Source organism: Garra rufa, chromosome 3 (genome assembly GCF_049309525.1).
Source record: "Garra rufa chromosome 3, GarRuf1.0, whole genome shotgun sequence".
Taxonomy (NCBI): domain Eukaryota; kingdom Metazoa; phylum Chordata; class Actinopteri; order Cypriniformes; family Cyprinidae; genus Garra; species Garra rufa.
The window spans coordinates 32,674,679-32,691,993 of NC_133363.1; the positions used below are offsets into that span (position 1 = coordinate 32,674,679).

The 17,315-nt window shown below is 34.7% G+C and overlaps 2 protein-coding genes across 3 annotated transcripts in view; one reads left to right on the forward strand and one right to left on the reverse strand.

Annotated features, from left to right (window-relative positions):
* Positions 1-32: 32 nt before the first annotated feature.
* On the reverse strand, positions 33-1,080 carry hypk (huntingtin interacting protein K). Its single transcript, XM_073836968.1, has 4 exons — positions 908-1,080; positions 483-538; positions 336-387; positions 33-243 (listed from the first exon to the last, which is right to left on the reverse strand). Exons 1-4 carry the CDS (start codon positions 1,067-1,069, stop codon positions 148-150), a joined length of 366 nt encoding a protein of 121 aa, XP_073693069.1. The 5' UTR covers positions 1,070-1,080; the 3' UTR covers positions 33-147.
* Positions 1,081-5,861: 4,781 nt separating this feature from the next.
* serinc4 (serine incorporator 4) overlaps positions 5,862-17,315 on the forward strand; it is a 29,393-nt gene continuing 17,939 nt past the window's right edge. The window contains exon 1 of one of the 2 annotated variants that reach the window (XM_073835939.1): positions 5,862-6,045. In XM_073835939.1, the coding sequence (XP_073692040.1) occupies positions 6,019-6,045 (27 nt within the window). In that variant the 5' untranslated portion in view covers positions 5,862-6,018. Of the gene's footprint in view, positions 6,046-13,979; positions 14,485-17,315 lie in introns of those variants that run through there. The other variant, XM_073835938.1, reaches the window with a different exon arrangement.

Sequence of the window (17,315 nt, forward strand, 5' to 3'; positions counted from 1 at the left end):
TCAAATGCAAAGAGGTAAGTTGTACTGGTAAAGAATGTTTAAAAAAGTTCCTTTATTAAAGAGGAAGTACAGTGTGAAAAGGAAAAGGTCATCAGAAGCAGGAAGGCAGTCCAATGTGTCCATACATCTCAAAGCAGTTAAATCCACTCAGTTGGTCAGTGCAATCAACGCCTCCACCACATTGCCCATGTGCTCTCTCAGACTGCGCTCTGCCACCGCTCGCGGGATCTCCATCTCTCCCATCTGTCAGGAAGATGTTAGCATATTCATTGAGTTCCATGTCAAATGATACACATTCACGAATCTAGCATGAAAAGGCATGTTTGTATACTTACAATGAGCTCCACATCTTCCTTCTTTATTGTTACTTTGGCTAGTTCTTTTTCTCTGTGGAATTGAGAGAAATTAGTATAGCCCTAATGTTCATTTATTAAACACAGGCAAACAGCTGATGATTGTAAACAGACAACAAAATTACCCACCTTTCCTGTTTCGCTTTTTGTTCTCTGGATCTTCTGTCTCCAATCACGGACATGGCCTTCAAAAACACATGTCAAAACACAATCACGCATCTCTTTACAATGATTCAAAAATTAAAATAACAGCATTCATATGCAAATGTTCTCGGGCTGAGCGTCCCCTATGAAGCTTGTGTAACGTTAGCGACGTAAATGAACATCGATAGCTTGACCAATCTCACTTCTTTCTTCAGTGCTCACTTGGAAGCTAACTAGCTAAGATGGCCCAGCAGTTCACTGCTAAAACATCACATTTTTAATATCATGCTTCTAGAGGTCGTTTTATAGTTATACGAGTGTTAACACAGATATCTATGTCTATTCCTGCCGCACATGGTCTCGGTTAGTCAGACTAGCTTCATTCGCTTCTGAAACGTGTATTAACTCACCGTTTCCAAATTCGAGCTGGATATTTCTTTTTCCTCCGCATAGTCGGTAACCCTTTCCAAATCAGCAGCCCCACTATCATGTTTTCTGGGCTTTTCTGTTGGTTTTCCCGTGCAGTTCTCCTCAGCCTCCAGGTCCAAATCCACATCTCCCTCAGCCGCCATGTTTGCTTCTTCACGCAGCCGGAACACAAAACAGTGATGAAAACACCCGGATTGAGATTCATGTAACACACTTTGTGGGTCACATGTTTTTAAAAAATAAATAAATAAATAATCAGTGTTGGTGGGGGGTTTTGTTTGTTTGTTTTTTATTAAAGAAGAATAATTTTAAAGACAAAAATACTGAAATGTAAATCCAGATACACAGAATATAAGAGCAATCTTAAACTGTATAACAGTGAATAAGAGGAGAAAAAACAGATAAACAAAATGAACTAATAACCACAAATAAAATAAAATAAAATAATAAAAAAATCAAAACTAGAAACAACTAAACAATAGTTCAAACTTTTGTGTGAATAAGTACAAATATCTTTTAAAGATAGCATAAAATTAACATTTCTTTGCAGAAACAGAAAGGCACTAACATCACACCAAAAACTAATAGACAAATCACAATTATAAAACAAATGTCACAGAAGTCTTCCACATGTGTGTTACAGAAACTGCAAGTATTATCAATGTCCATGAATTTAAAAAGAGCTACTTTACATGGGTAAATTTTGTGAAGTATTTTAAAATGAACTTCTTTAACTTTATTCAAAATAAGGGGGGGGGGGGTATTTATTAATTGTATCAACCCATTTGGAATAGCTTTAACAATTTGTTGAAATTCTTTAAAGCGGATGGGAAAGTTGTGAACATGCATAAAGTCTTCATAAGACAAAATGTTTCCACTCTCATAAAACATATCCATAACAAAATATATATTCCTTTCAAACCACCTGTGCAAAAATAATGATTTATTTCTAGAAGTAATGAGACATTTATTCCATAAAAGCATTTTGTGTGCGGCGAAAAGTTGTGATGGAAACAAATTTTCCAAGCCAATAATACTTGCTGGTGAAATTTAGATAACTTAATTGGTAACTTGGAAGAAAGTTACATCTAAGAAGAAAGGATAACCCTGTAAGTTTTTGAAAGTTACATTGTTGAATAAAGAACCACATGGAATTATTATTTTTTGGACAATTTTTTAGCCAATTAACTTTAAAAGTATTGTTGATGTCAAAAAAATCTATCATCTCTAAGCCACCTTTTACTCGTTTGCCTGATACAATGTCCTTTTTTTTTAACTGGTAAGGTTTATTTTTCCATATAAAATCTAAGAAGGATTTATTGATATCTTTGGAAAGTTTCATCACTAACATACATGGAAAGAGCAGGGTAAAGAAATCTAGAAAGACCCTCAGCTTTAGACAGTAATACTTTTCCAAGATCCCTTTGTATCCAATTATTTAAAATATGTTTCGTTGTCTTAATTTTTGACACAACTGTTTACAAGTCATTTTATTTTTAGAAATACAGATTCCGAGATATTTAACAGAGTCTTTTACTGGTATATGTTCAATAGATAAGTCTATAGAAGCATGTATGAATAAAATTTCACATTTATGAAGATTAAGCTTTAGACCAGAAGATTTAGTAAATTTGGAAATACAATTCAGAGCTGTTTTAACTTATTATCTTTCAAAAATAATGCAGTGTCATCGACCAATTGAGAAATTTTGAAATCTCTATCAAATACTTTTAAAATTTAAAATTTAAATAGAGAGAAGTTCAGCAACTAATAAAAACAGAAAGGAGGAAATCGGACAACCTTGGCGTACACCACAATGGATTCCAAATCTGTTAGAGGCTCCCGTATTCAAAATAATAGAACTATTAATATCCTTGTAAAACATTTCCATATCAATCTATATCAATTCTATATCAGTATCAATTAAATTGTTCCCAAACCCAAAAACTTTCAGAGAATGAAGTAAGAAGCCATGTTCAGTTGTATCGAAGGCTTTACAAAAATCTAAAAACAAAATAAGAGCCCCTGAGTCTATCTGGACAGAATAGTCTAAAAGGTCAAAAGTAAGACGGATATTGTAACTAATATGTCTACTTTTCATAAAGCCTGTTTGAGATTTATTAATAATTTGATCTAGTCCTGATTTTAATCTTCTAGCATATACTAATGCAATCAATTTGTAGTCTGTATTCAAGAGTGATAGGTATCCAGTTATCAATTTCTAAGGGATCCTTATCTGGCTTAGGGATCAGGGAGATTAAGCCTTGTTTCATAGTTGTCGCCAATTATCAGTGTTGGTGGTAATACATTACAAGTAACGCGTAATCAGTGACTAAATCAGATTACTTTTAGAAACTAGTAAAGTAACGCATCACTTTTTAATTTACAATAAAATATCTGGGTTACTTTTGCAAAAACGTAACGCCACTTACTTTTTGTTTCTAATTATTTAATCCCATTTTATTAACCAATGTCTTTGCTGCTGACCTTCGTTAATCCAATTCAACCATACTAATAAGCAAAACTTACTTTAAATTAAATAACATTTGTGCTCCATTTTTCTAAATGCTGAAGTGTGTTGCTGAACATTTGCAACATTTTTCCTTCAGCCTTAGGCTTATTCATTTAACTTTTTGGTTCGAAAAGGCTTTTATATTTTCTAAAATATAACGTTTTTTATAAAAAAACAAACAAGCAAGCCCTGCCCAGATTTAAAAAGTAACGGAAAAGTAACGTAACGCATTACTTTGTATAAAAAGTAACTAAGTAACGTAATTAGTTACTTTTTTAGGGAGTAATGTAATATTGTAATGCATTACTTTTATAAGTAACTTTTCCCAACACTGATAATAATCATAATACTAATACTAGCCTAGGGCTGGGCCGATAAACAATATCGTTTCGAATCGCGATAAAATTTATGTTAATAACGATGATAAGCTCTAGACATTTTTTGCTCGATATGGATTAATCTAAGAGCCAATCACACAGCAGAAATATGCGACAACAGCCAATCAGCGTGCAGCGTGCGTGTGCACGTCAAAGTACAAAGTTCATTTCCTACCGCACAGGCAAAGTTGCAAAGCAAACTTAACACCACGACGACCCAAAAATAAAGAAGCAGCGACGAAAGTGAATCTAACCTCGAGTTATTATCCAAAGATGTTGAAATTGTCGACAAAAAAGGTAGCACGAATTCCGTTATATAAGTGGTTTGACTATCTGAAAAGTGACTCTCAGCTCAGCTGAGAGTTTGGCGCGATTGTTAAAACTGAAACCGAAAGCAAAACACGCACGCGCATTCAAAGGCAATTTTAATCCCCCTTGTTTAGAGAGTGATTCCCCAATGCACGCAAATTAGGCTACATTACATATTTAGGCTGTTATTAGTATGTAGGCTATAATAAGTTGTGTATCATGCTTGAAATATTCCGTCTCTGTTTGCACTTTGAATATTTAGAGAGTAGCCTACTTTGATTATGGCTGAATTGTCTGCACTTAATACGATTAAGAAAGAACTGTGTCGTAATTTTTTGTTATTTATACTGTAGATTGTTTCAAAATGCAGTGGTTGCCTCTAATTTAAATAGCTCAACCTATAATAGAGAAAATAAACAATTGTGTTAATAATAATAAATAAATAAATAATTGTGTTACAAATTATGTTTTTACAATCATTTTATGTTTACATTTTGTACATTTACTCTCATTTACCATACTCTGTCACAACTTTTATTTTTTTAAATTTATTTTAGTAAGGTGTTTTAAGTTTTAAGGCCAAATCTGTAATCTGTTTTTGTTAATAAACTATACTTTAAAATGTAATTTAATGAACCCTTTAATTTTTGTGGCTTTAGTCATTGTTGGGATACTATTTTAAAGCTGGCAACATCAACAGCTTATATCGAAATATATATCGTTATCGTTAAATATGGGAAAAAATGATTGAGATTACATTTTTGCCATATCGCCCAGCCCTAAACTAGCCTATATAAAATTACTGTAACATATGTGCCCCTAGACCACAAAACCAATCAGAAGTAGCACAGGTTTTGTAGCAATAGCCAATTATATGCGTCAATTATCGATTTTTCTTTTATGCCACAAATCATTAGAATATAATATAATATATAAGATCATGTTCCATGAAAATATTTTAGAAAGGTCCTACTGTAAATATATCAAAACTTAATTTTTGATTAGTAATATTGCTAAGAACCTAATTTGGACAACTTTAAAGGCAATTTTCTTAATAGTTAGATTTTTTTGAAGCTTTAGAATCCAGATTTTCAAACACTGAGGCTGGAATCGGTTACGCTTTTACACAGCATTAACACAAGCTTTTGTTCCGTCTACCTTCTGGTGTCAGCCATCTTAAATACACATTTTTCCCGCTCTTACTAATTGGAACATACCATATTTTTATACAATAAACTCCTGTCTTACAATATGTTTTATACATGAGAATTAGGAACAAGAGTCAAGTAGATAAATACAGTAAGTATTGTTAAAAATAAGATGGATAAATCAAAACATTTGCACAAACATTTACATAAAATAGCTAAAATGAGCACTTCCCCTCAAGTTTGCAATTCGTATTGCCATGCCCACTCAGCTAGATCAGGAAATACATACGATTACCCTGGGATGCCATAAAATATAAAACTGAGTTCCAAATTGTAAGCATCTTCAGACAATTCTGACAATGTTTTGCATTCAAGAATAGAACAAACTATTATACAGCCTAACGTCTAAACAAACAGATGTTGTTTATAGATTCAAAAGGGTTTTATCTCCGTTCAAAAGCTTTCTCGTAACTATTTTTGTCCCTTAATAGGTTTACCAATGACAAACACTACTACACTACTACATGCCTTTCTCCTCAACTCATAATCAGCTTAACAAAAAAAGGAAGCCTTTTCAGAGAACACCTGAAGTGCAGCCCCTGCTCTTCTCACTTGAATATGTTTACCATCTTTGAGGAATGTCACAAAGGTTTTGTAGGAAGCCTTTCCCCATCATCACCAATCTATTTATTCTACTGTACGACTGATCTCTGACAGCCGCTGGACAGCCGAATCAGTGAGAAGTGATGTGTTGTCGCTGTTGCTGGGCCCAAGTAAGCTTTCCTAGAGATTCATTTTCCTTTTAGAGATTGACCTAAAATGTAGCTTGATTTTTAATTTAGTAGGGCAGTACGCTTCAGTGAGGATGGGATTGACCTGTGGCTGTTACATTAGTCAATAGACGAAGAGGGCATGTAGGGAAAAAAATAAGGAATAGATTTAAGGGAACACAATATGATAAAAGTCTGCAAATGTAAATGTCTAAAGAACAGAAAATGAGTTCTGGTAGCAATACATCAGAGTTGCAGTTCAAAGAAAATATATTTTTTAACAGATTTTCATTCATTTTTACTTAATTACACACTGCAAAAAGTGAGTCTTCAAGATACACTAAGATGCGGGGGGGCAGGAAAATACACTTGATTCAGATTGTTTCTCAGAAAGAAAGACTTAATAAATTCCTTTTGCATTTTAAGTAAATCTAAATGTCTTGATATAAGAATATTTAGATATTTGTATTGAAGAGACATTCATTTCTTGCAGTGCATGCTACATTTTCTTGTGAATTGAAGCCTTTCTGCATTACATTTTAAGACCATTTTTATGACCAATATGTGTTTTTCAGGGCCAATACCAATACCGATTATTAAATATCAAGTAGGCTGATAACCGATATTTTGAACCGATAGTTAAGATTTTCAATGTTTTTTTTTTAAGAAGTCGCTTCTGCTCTTCAAGCCTGCATTTATTTGATCCTGAGTACAGCAAAATCTGTACAATTTTGAAATATTTGTACTATTTAAAATAACTGTTAATGTTTGAATGTATTTTAAAATGTAATTTATTCCTGTGATTTCCAAGCTGAATTTTTAGCATCATTACTCCAGTCACATGATCCATCAGAAATCATTCTACTATTTGGATTTGCTGCTCAAAAAACATTTATTATTATTATTATGTTGAAAACAGCCAAGTAGATTTTTCAGGTTTCTTTGATGAATAGAAAAGTCAGAAGAACAGCATTTATCTAAAATAGAAATATTTTGTGACATTAAAAATATCTGTATCATCAATTTTGATCAATTTAAAGCATCCTTGATAAGTATTCATTTCTATAATTTCTTCTTTTTCTTGAACAGCAAATCAGCATATTAGAGTGATTTCTGAAAGATCATGTGACACTGAAGACTGGAGTAATGATGCTGAAAATGTAGCTTTGATCACATGAATAAATTACATTTTAAAATGTATTAAAATAGAAAACAATTATTTTAAATAGTAAAAATATTTCACAATTTTTGCTGTACTTTAGATCAAATAAATGCAGCCTTGGTAAGCAGAAGAAACGTCTTTTAAAAACAAAAAATCCTACTGGTCAAATACTTTTGACTGGTAGTGTATGTCTGGTGTAAAAATGAAAATTTATGTCAAAATTAAGAATAACAAGGGCTCTGACAAAAACTTTCTTTAAATGCTTTTCAATTATTTAATTGGCAAATTGGTTTTGAAAATTACAGATAACCATAAAACTGCTTAATATCAGCACAGATAATTGACCATGCGTGTCTATGATGAACAAATTTAGAAGGGATAAAATTCCCTAATTCCTTCAAGGTTTATGTGGTTACTTTTTAACTGTGCATATTTGCTCTGTACATAAAATTGTTTTACTTTAATATATGTTCTACAGTCATTTTTGCTGGAAGTTTTGACAAACCTGTTTATCTCCTTTTGGTTTTAATGGTTACATCTGTTGTTTTTCAGATGTGACAAATTATGTTTCTCTTCTTATAAAGCACAAAGTAAGGATAGTGACGGCATTACCACCATTACATCTTTTGATCTAATAACACACACAACTATCACCCTATTTACTGGTCATTGCATGAAGGTAAACCTTGATTCTTTTAACAGCTAGATTGTAGACTTGTGTGTGTGCGTCTATAGATGAATGTTTCCCATCACTTCTTCTAAAGCCCATTAAAAAACATAGATCAAATGTTTCTCATGGGTCTAGCTGAGTGATTTGCATTGTATGTTGTCAACCGTGCTTTTGTTCGAACAGTGTGCCAGTGTTTCTCTCACACTCAAGGCCCCCAATTATTGAGTGAAAAGACCTCCAGTCATTCTGGGTGTTTCACTCTGACGGAGAGATTAGAGGTTCATTGAGTATACACTTTGTATACTTTAAAAGACTCTAATTGGTTTAGAAAAGTTCATGCCTGTGTGATTTAGCTAAACAAGGATTAAAGCTGCTAAATTAAACTGTCTGTTCCTAGTAACACATATTTTGCTACACACCTATTTTCAGAACAAATAACGCTGATTCATGAAGCAGAGCGTTAGTTACAAAAATAACAAAAACAAATTTGTTCCTCTCTAAACATATTCCACAGACTTTTCCTCTACAATACAATGGCCATGCTGTAATGTGTTACCACTCTGATAGCTGCATTCCACAAACAGTGTTATGTAATGATCCAACATGTGTCCAACAAGGTTTTGGCAACATGATTCTGTGGAACTGTCAATACTTTGAAAAGTCCTTTCCGGACTGAAATAGTACACAGACAGTATGTACAGAGAGAAGTACTTAAATAACGATAACAGCTTCTGTTTAAATGCAGTTCTGATTTACAGTCACATCCTGCTATTCATTTCCTTGCTGGATTTTCAGAGACATTAGAAAAAGGCCAGAATACTACACCAGACCTATTTGCATTAGTTGATTAGAACATCATCTTACAGTTTTTTTTGTGTGTATCTGTGTGTGTGCGTGCGGCTTTTTAAAGGGAACCCTGGGTATTAAGATTTGTATGGCTTAATATAATGTACTGAAATTTGTAGTAGAAAACCTATGAAAGATTTATGTTATTTTAAAAATCCACATCATATTATACATATTTTGGGCTTTGGGGGTGCCATTATTTTGATTATGCAGAACGGTTGAAGCGATGCGATGTAAGTTTACTGCTTTCATAGCAATAAGAAGGAAAAGAATGGCAAGATGCCCGTGGATGAATAAAACTTCCTGAAGCCCCGCATTTTTGTTCTCCCCACTTTAGCCCTGATGCCTTTGAGGCTTTTAGTAGATGACACCTACTGAAAGAGCATGTTTGTCATGATGCCGCAGCCATTGAAGAGGTTTCTCAATGTGGATTTCACTCGATATCTGGGTCGTTTAGACTATGGTACAGCATTTGGTTTAAGCCTACACTTATATCGCCAACTTTAAGTTCTTTCAGTAGCTGTGACAGTAACTCACAGAGTGCAACCGTTTTTTTTTTTTTTTATGTAATCAAAATAAGGGCACCCCCATAGTCCAAAACATGTATATAAAGATGTGGATTTATTAAATAATGTAAATCTTTCATGGGTTTTCTACTACATATTTCAGCAAGAGACATCATTTACGTTATATTAAGCCATAAAAGTCTTAATACCCAGGGTTTCCTTTAATAGATTCTATGTCTTTAACAGTTGCGTTGAGTCTTGCACCTTTTTCAGTGCCTTGTGCTTGAGTGCCATGTTTGGAGCTAATATGTCAAGGATAAAACTAAAATGGTCCAGAAAAAAAATGTTCCATGAACAATATATAAAGAATTTTTAACGTTTTTAGAATGTTATTAAAGGCCAGATAACACGGAAGAACATAACGCATTTGTCAGAACTTGCCAGAAAGTTCTGAAAGCCAAAGTTCTAAGAACATTCCCTGGTTAGCTGGGTTGACAGTTGCACCAATTGAAAATAAAATATCAAGAAAATAGTTTTAAAAGGGTCATGACTTTTTTTTATTATTTTAATATGTTCCTGGAGGTATACTTACAGTCTTGGCCAAAAGTTTTGAGAATTACATAAATATTGGAAATTGGAAAAGTTGCTGCTTAAGTTTTTATAATAGCAGTTTGCTTATACTCCAGGATGTTATGAAGTGATCAGATGAATTGCATAGTTCTTCTTTGCCATGAAAATTAACTTAATCCCCAAAAAAACTTTCCACTGCATTGTTAAGAAGGCTTCAGGGCATCCAAGAAAGTCCAGCAAGCGCCAGGACCGTCTCCTAAAGAGGATTCAGCTGCGGGATCGGAGTGCCACCAGTGCAGATCTTGCTCAGGAATGGCAGCAGGCAGGTGTGAGCGCATCTGCACGCACAGTGAGGCCAAGACTTTTGGAAGATGGCCTGGTGTCAAGAAGGGCAGCAAAGAAGCCACTTCTCTCCAAAAAAAGCATCAGGGACAGATTGATCTTCTGCAAAAAGTATGGCGAATGGACTGCTGAGGACTGGGGCAAAGTCATATTCTCCGATGAAGCCTCTTTCCGATTGTTTGGGGCATCTGGAAAAAGGCTTGTCCGGAGAAGAAAAGGTGAGCGCTACCATCAGTCCTGTGTCATGCCAACAGTAAAGCATCCTGAGACCATTCATGTGTGGGGTTGCTTCTCATCCAAGGGAGTGGGCTCACTCACAATTTTGCCCAAAAATAAAGAATGGTACCAAAACACCCTCCAACAGCAACTTCTTCCAACAATCCAACAACAGTTTGGTGAAGAACAAAGCTTTTTTCAGCACGATGGAGCACCGTGCCATAAGGCAAAAGTGATAACTAAGTGACTCGGGGACCAAAACGTTTAAATCTTGGGTCCATGGCCTGGAAACTCCCCAGATCTTAATCCCATTGAGAACTGTAGTCAATCCTCAAGAGGCGGGTGGACAAACAAAAACCCACTAATTCTGACAAACTCCAAGAAGTGATTATGAAAGAATGGGTTGCTATCAGTCAGGATTTGGCCCAGAAGTTGATTGAGAGCATGCCCAGTCGAATTGCAGAGGTCCTGAAAAAGAAGGGCCAACACTGCAAATACTGACTCTTTGCATAAATGTCATGTAATTGTCGATAAAAGCCTTTGAAACGTATGAAGTGCTTGTAATTATATTTCAATACATCACAGAAACAACTGAAACAAAGATCTAAAAGCAGTTTAGCAGCAAACTTTGTGAAAACTAATATTTGTGTCATTCTCAAAACTTTTGGCCACGACTGTACAATGTTAACAAAGTTTACAGATAAAAAACCTAGTAAATATCAACCCCCAAACAATCCTCTCGATCCTGTGTCGATCCAGGATGCCATTTAAAATAAACTATCCACTTTGTCCTTACAGATATCCTTCTGATATCTGTACAAAGACACTAACAAGCTGTTTAAACCAAATGCATCAAAGCGAACATTTTTTCACTCCATTTGTCCTATTGACGACAGACTCAAGCGTGTAGACTGTGTCAGAAAGTGAACGCGCATTTGTATACTGTATCCAGTGTAGACAAGATAGCGGCAGTTCCCTATCCCCTATATAGTGCACTATGTGCCATTCACTGTACAGAAAAGACTAATTCTGTGAACAAATGACCAATTTCAGCTGCAGCTTCAGAATCTATTTATAGTGTAGGGGGCTGGATGCTTCAGATTCTAGAGAGCATTTGATTGGACAGAAAGTTTGATGAGAAGCTGAAGTGCAGAGTGATGTCATCAAAATCGTTAATCCATATTGGATGTAAGTTTTGAATGCTTATGTCTTGTAAATGGGAATTTAGTCATTGTTTTGGAGCACACTGGCTTACAGACAACCTTAAGGCTAACATATTCATGCTGAAAGCCAAAAAACCTAATTTTGATTTTATGGGGACTTAAAATATAAGTTAAAGAATGTGTTCTTTGAGCAACCTTTCAAGACAAAAATGTACCTGTGGGAACTTTTTTGCGAGATGTGAAATATGTAGTGCCATGTACGTTTCTTGACATATTCAATGTGAAATGTCCACTGAGTGGCACTAAAAGAATGTTAGTTTTTTTCCCTCCCAGAACAGATGAACGTACATATGGTATATTTTATGTGACGCTGGTTTTGTATGTGTCACCGCCGTTCTGACTTGAAATGTCCGTTGAGTGGCGCTATAACTCTAATGCATCGTGACGTTTTAAAATAACATACCATCTGCACTACATCTAAACCTACCCCATAGTATGAACAAAAGCGATTGTGACGTAAAATCACAATTGCAAGAATACCATTTTAGCTTGTTTTTTTTCCCATCTCTCATCTTTCAGCTCTTTCATCGTGCGTCATGTTTTTCACAGGATTCGCACCCAAGGATTCCGCATCCTAAGTCCAATTCTGTGTCAGCTGAGCTATCGAGCAAGCTTGTTACATCCGGAAAGTGAAACATATGGAGCTGTAATCATAACTGTGTATGAAAACGAATTTAAGTGCTCACTGTTTTACCGCCTCTAGTGTTAATTTCTACTGTGAATGGCAGTGATATGTACTTATTAGTATGAATTTCATGTATTGTAAAAAGTTCCCACAGGTACGTTTTCGGCATGAGATCGAGTAGTCTGGTAACACTTTAGAATAGGTAACACTTATTCACTATTAACTACGACTTATTAGCATGCATATTACTAGAATATTAGCCATTTATTAGTACTAATTAAGCACATATTAATGCCTTATTCTACATGACTCATTCCTAATCCTACTCAATACCTAAACCTAACAACTACCTTACTAACTATTAATAAGCAGCAAATTAGGAATTTATTAAGGGAAAAGTCGTAGTTAATAGTGAATAAGTGTTACCTATTCTAAAGTGTTACCAGTAGTCTTTGTAAATGGCGGCAGAAAGAGATAGCTCACCCAAAAATAGTAATTCAGTCATTATTTACTCACCCTCATGTAATTCCAGATCTGTAAGACTTCGTCACCTTAGAATTATAAGGTTCAATCTGACATTTTTGTCAAAATTGAGTTATTCATTCACATATTCTTATTCTGTGACAACTTATTTACATTATTTGATGTTTCTTTAGTAAGCTGTGTACATTTTGGGCCTTTTTTTAGAAAACAAAAATGTTTCTACCTACAGAAGTCTATGGAATGCAAAAACTTTGAAGCTCAATATCTCGAAAGTGCTCAGAATGCATTAATTCTAAGGTGACGACTTACTTTTGTCTGAAATTTGAACGTGACTTGGTTGAACTTGTACTTACTATATTAATAACAGTAAATCATGCATAATTACAAACAACTAACCCAAAACCAAACCCAAAATAAACTTAAAATAAACTGTAACCAGAATTTTAATTGTCTATAGGATGAAAGTCAGTGGGGTCCAGTGTTGTTTAGGCCGCAACTTTCTTTAAAATATATTCTTTTGTGTTGCACAGAAGTAAAATCATTCAGGTTTAGAGCGACATGAGGGTGAGTAAATAATAACAGAATTTCTACTTCTGAGTGATTTCAAGACTGATTTCTCAATCAGCATCACAACAGTGGTACATGATGCTGAAGTCTGATGATGAGTTCAAGTGGGACTGTGTTTGTCAGACCCTGCTGTCTGGATTAGTGTGTCACTCTACCGGAGCGAGAAGGTCACCCAGGCTGAGACGAGGACTAAAAACTCCAGGATAATCCCAGTACACATCCTCACCCATACACACTGACCTAAATATAGAGGCTGCTTTGCACGCTAACAACTCATAACACAGCCCGTGACATTACAGAGACATGACACACTGTTACATATATGATGCTAATCCACATATATAATGCATATCCACTTCATTTACAACAATTGAAGGTAATTCTCTCTAATAGTGGCAGGTCATTTTGTGAAGTTTGCTAGTGCTTGTTAAAGTTGTACATTGAGACTGTGGTCAATGTATGCAAAAGAATGCGGGACTGGACATGTGTCACTCTTCCTGTGCATACCCGCTTCATTCCCATCCCTCTCTTTCTGGGTCAAAGCATAATGACCAGATTACATATGAGGCCTCTTTACAGTCCGAAAAGTGAACGGTTGTGAAGGTGTCACTTAGCCAAAAGGGGAATCCAAAGGTATGTCTACTTTGGAAGAGAAGTCAGAAAATCGCAAGTAATTACATTATTTTGCTCTAAACCAATTAGCAATCCTATTGAGCGTGAGGGTGCTCTGGAGCTGGTGCACTGGAGCGAGGGCCTGGGGGAAGGGCGGGACAGATGGGCCAACACATGGAACCTGCCCCCTCCTCCGCTGCTCTTGTTGCCTAATCTCACTGGGTACTGAGTACAGGAGACTGGAGGGAGGGCAACTGGGCATCCACCCTTGCTCACACACTCTCCTGGCACCATTCGATGCCACCAGACTGCTCGTGTAGGATATGGGAAGACTGTTTGGATGTTCCCACGAGAGCAACATGAGGGTGTGCAGTTGGGGATTAATGGAATTACACCTGCAGGAGAAGCTAGCTAAGGACTATTTCCTGTAAAGCTGAGGAGCTCCTACAGACAGTACAGTGTTCTCGTTATAGTTTTAGATTTATTCAATTTTCTCCAATATTTTTTTTTCTGGAGGTCTTGTTTTAATGACTAAGCATCCTTGAGAAGTCATGTCGACTGCTCAAGCTTTACCCCACAACGGTGTCTACAACTATTTCCTCAACATGGTGGCATATCAGGTGAGAGAGAGAGATGGAGACGTGAGGTTTTTCAGATAATTATTATTTTCTCATAGTTCTCTGAGTTTCAGTTTTGTGGCTGTGGCTTTAGAAAACATTTGGATTGTTGAAAACAATTGTAAAGTGACGCTGTGTTTACAGGTTGTCATAATGCTCTGGCTTAATGCTCTTAGTCCTCAGCTCATTTCTCATTTTATTGTGTTATATTTAACCCTGCATTAGTGCATTTTCATTTGAATGCAAAGTTAAGTAATTGGGGTTGAGTTTAATCACCAGAATAGAGCAATCCACTTTTAAACTTTAATTCCATTACTATTTTAGATGGCTACTATTTTTATTGCACTGTTAAAATCATTTGGTCATGTTGTTGTTGTTGTTGTTTGGTATGAGAAGGTAAAACTCCTCTCTCGACAGAAACGCACGGACATCATGGAAAGTGCTTTCTGTCAAATGAAATTAAGAGGATGAATGACTCATTCTATCATCATGAGCTTTAAGAGTCAGTGTGTTTTCATCCTCTTTCAATGGCTGTAAGAGTATGGCCACTGATTTATTAAAAGCAGTTTGCGCTAAATAGTAATTACACAGTTTGTCTCAAGTATATTTTAAGTACAGTCACACCAAAATTTATTCAGACACTATATTATCACAGTTTATTTGCTATAGTTTAGAAAATGGCAATAAAATATGACAAGAACTCAAAGTTAAGTTGTGTATCTTGATAAAGTCAGATAACTTTGGTAGAAAGGTGTGTAATGGATTGCAATCAACCAAAAATTCAGACAGTTAGTCAGTTAGTATGACAATATTTACACAATAATCAATACTTTGTTGACCAAAGCAAAGCTTAATTTTGTTCAGTCTGTGGTGTAAAAGGTCATATTAGCAATTAAAGAAAAAACACTTGAGCAAAACATGGTCAGGTCGAAGTGTCTAAATAATTTTTGGTCCCAAATTTTTTTTTAATAAATTTTACTGGTAGTCAACTGTATGAAATAATTTTGGGTATAATATGTCACAGTTTTCTTTATTTTGCTATCCTCACTATCATAGGTGAACTATAGTGTCCTGCACCCACTAGTAAAAAAAATATCAAAAATGATCTATCTGGTGACTAAATAATTTTTGGTTTGACTGTACAATACACTAAGAGACATGTTTTTTTATGTATATAAGCAATTTATAAAATAAATCTATTTCGTTTAGTTAATAATGACATTTTTTATGAGCCGTAAGAATAATTAATAACTTTTGTGCAATTTTTCTAAATGAATTGTTATAAAGGATAAAATCAAGTCCTCCAGCTGGATCCAATATACTGAGTCATGATATTTTAGGCCAAAAATATTTTAACTGTCACAAGCTGTCACCATTCCTTTAAAACTTATTTGCTCTATTTAACACTTGCACCCAGCGTTGCCAAGTCTGCTGTTGCCACAGTTCGAAGCACCTCAATAACGTGATATTTAGCCTGGAATGCAAATTTTACCAGTGGAATTCACTTAAAAACGTGTATTTTACCCCCCAGAATGCAATTTTTACAAGCTCGATTTGGCTAGTTTTGGGGTAGTTTTGAGTAGCAGTTGGGTGGGTTTTGTTATGACCTGGCAACCCTTGATTGCACCTGTGGTTTTGGCCTCTAAATATCAATGTCAGATTAAATCTAATGTTCATTTACTCATCTTTTACTCACTTTTATGTCATTCCAAATCTGTAGGACTGTTTTCCTCTGTGGTAAATCAAAAGAAGAATTTTTCTGTGAAAGTCAGTAAGGTCCAAATCAACACTGGTTTCTGCTTGCCAAACCTGCATTTGTTTGATCCAAAGTAGAGCAAAACCAGTATTTTTTTTTCAGTTTTTTATTTGAATATATTTTAAAATGTCATTTATTCCTGTGATTTCAAAGCTGATTTTTAGCATCATTACTCCAGTCACGTGGTCCTACAGAAATCATTCTAATATGCTGATTTGCTGCTCAAAAACATTTATCATTATTATTATGTTCAAAACAGCTGAGTAGAATGATTTCAGGTTTCTTTGATGAATAGAAAGTTCAGAAGAACAGAATTTAAGCATTTGTATAGAAATCTGTTGTAACATTATAAATGTCTTTATCACTTTTGATCAATTTAAAGCATCCTTGCTAAATAAAAGTATTTATTTAATTTAATATTAATAAATATTAATGTTACCAACGTTTTTTTTTTTTTTTAGATAAATGCTGATCTTTGAATCTTTCTATTCCTCAAAGAATCCTGAAAATCTCAACTGTACTCAGCTGTTTTAAATATTTATAATAATAATAAAAAAGTTTCTTGAACAGAAATCAGCATATTAGAATTATTTCTGAAGGATCATGTGACACTGAAGACTGAAGTAATGTTGCTGAAAATTTAGCTTTGATAACAGGAATAAAATACATTTTAAAATATATTCAAATAGAAAGCAGTTGTTTTAAATAGTAAAAATATTTCACAATATTAAAAATCACAATATTAAAAATCAATAGTAAAAATCTTAGTGTACAAAAACTTTTGACTGGTAGTGTGCAACAAGAAGTTTTTCTGTAGGTCAGTTATTGTTGGTCTGAAACACCACAAGTGTAACAAAATTACAAAAAAAAAAAAAAATATTATCAAAAAACGTTTGGGAAGTTATATCCTGTGTGAACAAAGTCAGTAAATTTTAGTTCAATGTGATAACACAAACTAGTATTTTTACAAAAACGAAAATCTTCCTGGCCAAAAGACTAGAACACAAAATAACAGTTAAGGTCAATTGCAAATGGGTTGTACATTTACATAACTCGACATTTCCATTGGGAATTACTA

What these genes read in the sequence shown, in the direction of transcription:
- hypk (XM_073836968.1), bottom strand. Translation starts at nt 1,069, where the DNA reads ATGGCGGCTGAGGGAGATGTGGATTTGGACCTGGAGGCTGAGGAGAAC. An exon ending in CCAGCTCGAATTTGGAAACG is followed by an intron (nt 539 to 907) that starts GTGAGTTAATAC and finishes GTGTTTTTGAAG; the next exon opens with GCCATGTCCGTGATTGGAGA. An exon ending in CAAAAAGCGAAACAGGAAAG is followed by an intron (nt 388 to 482) that starts GTGGGTAATTTT and finishes TCAATTCCACAG; the next exon opens with AGAAAAAGAACTAGCCAAAG.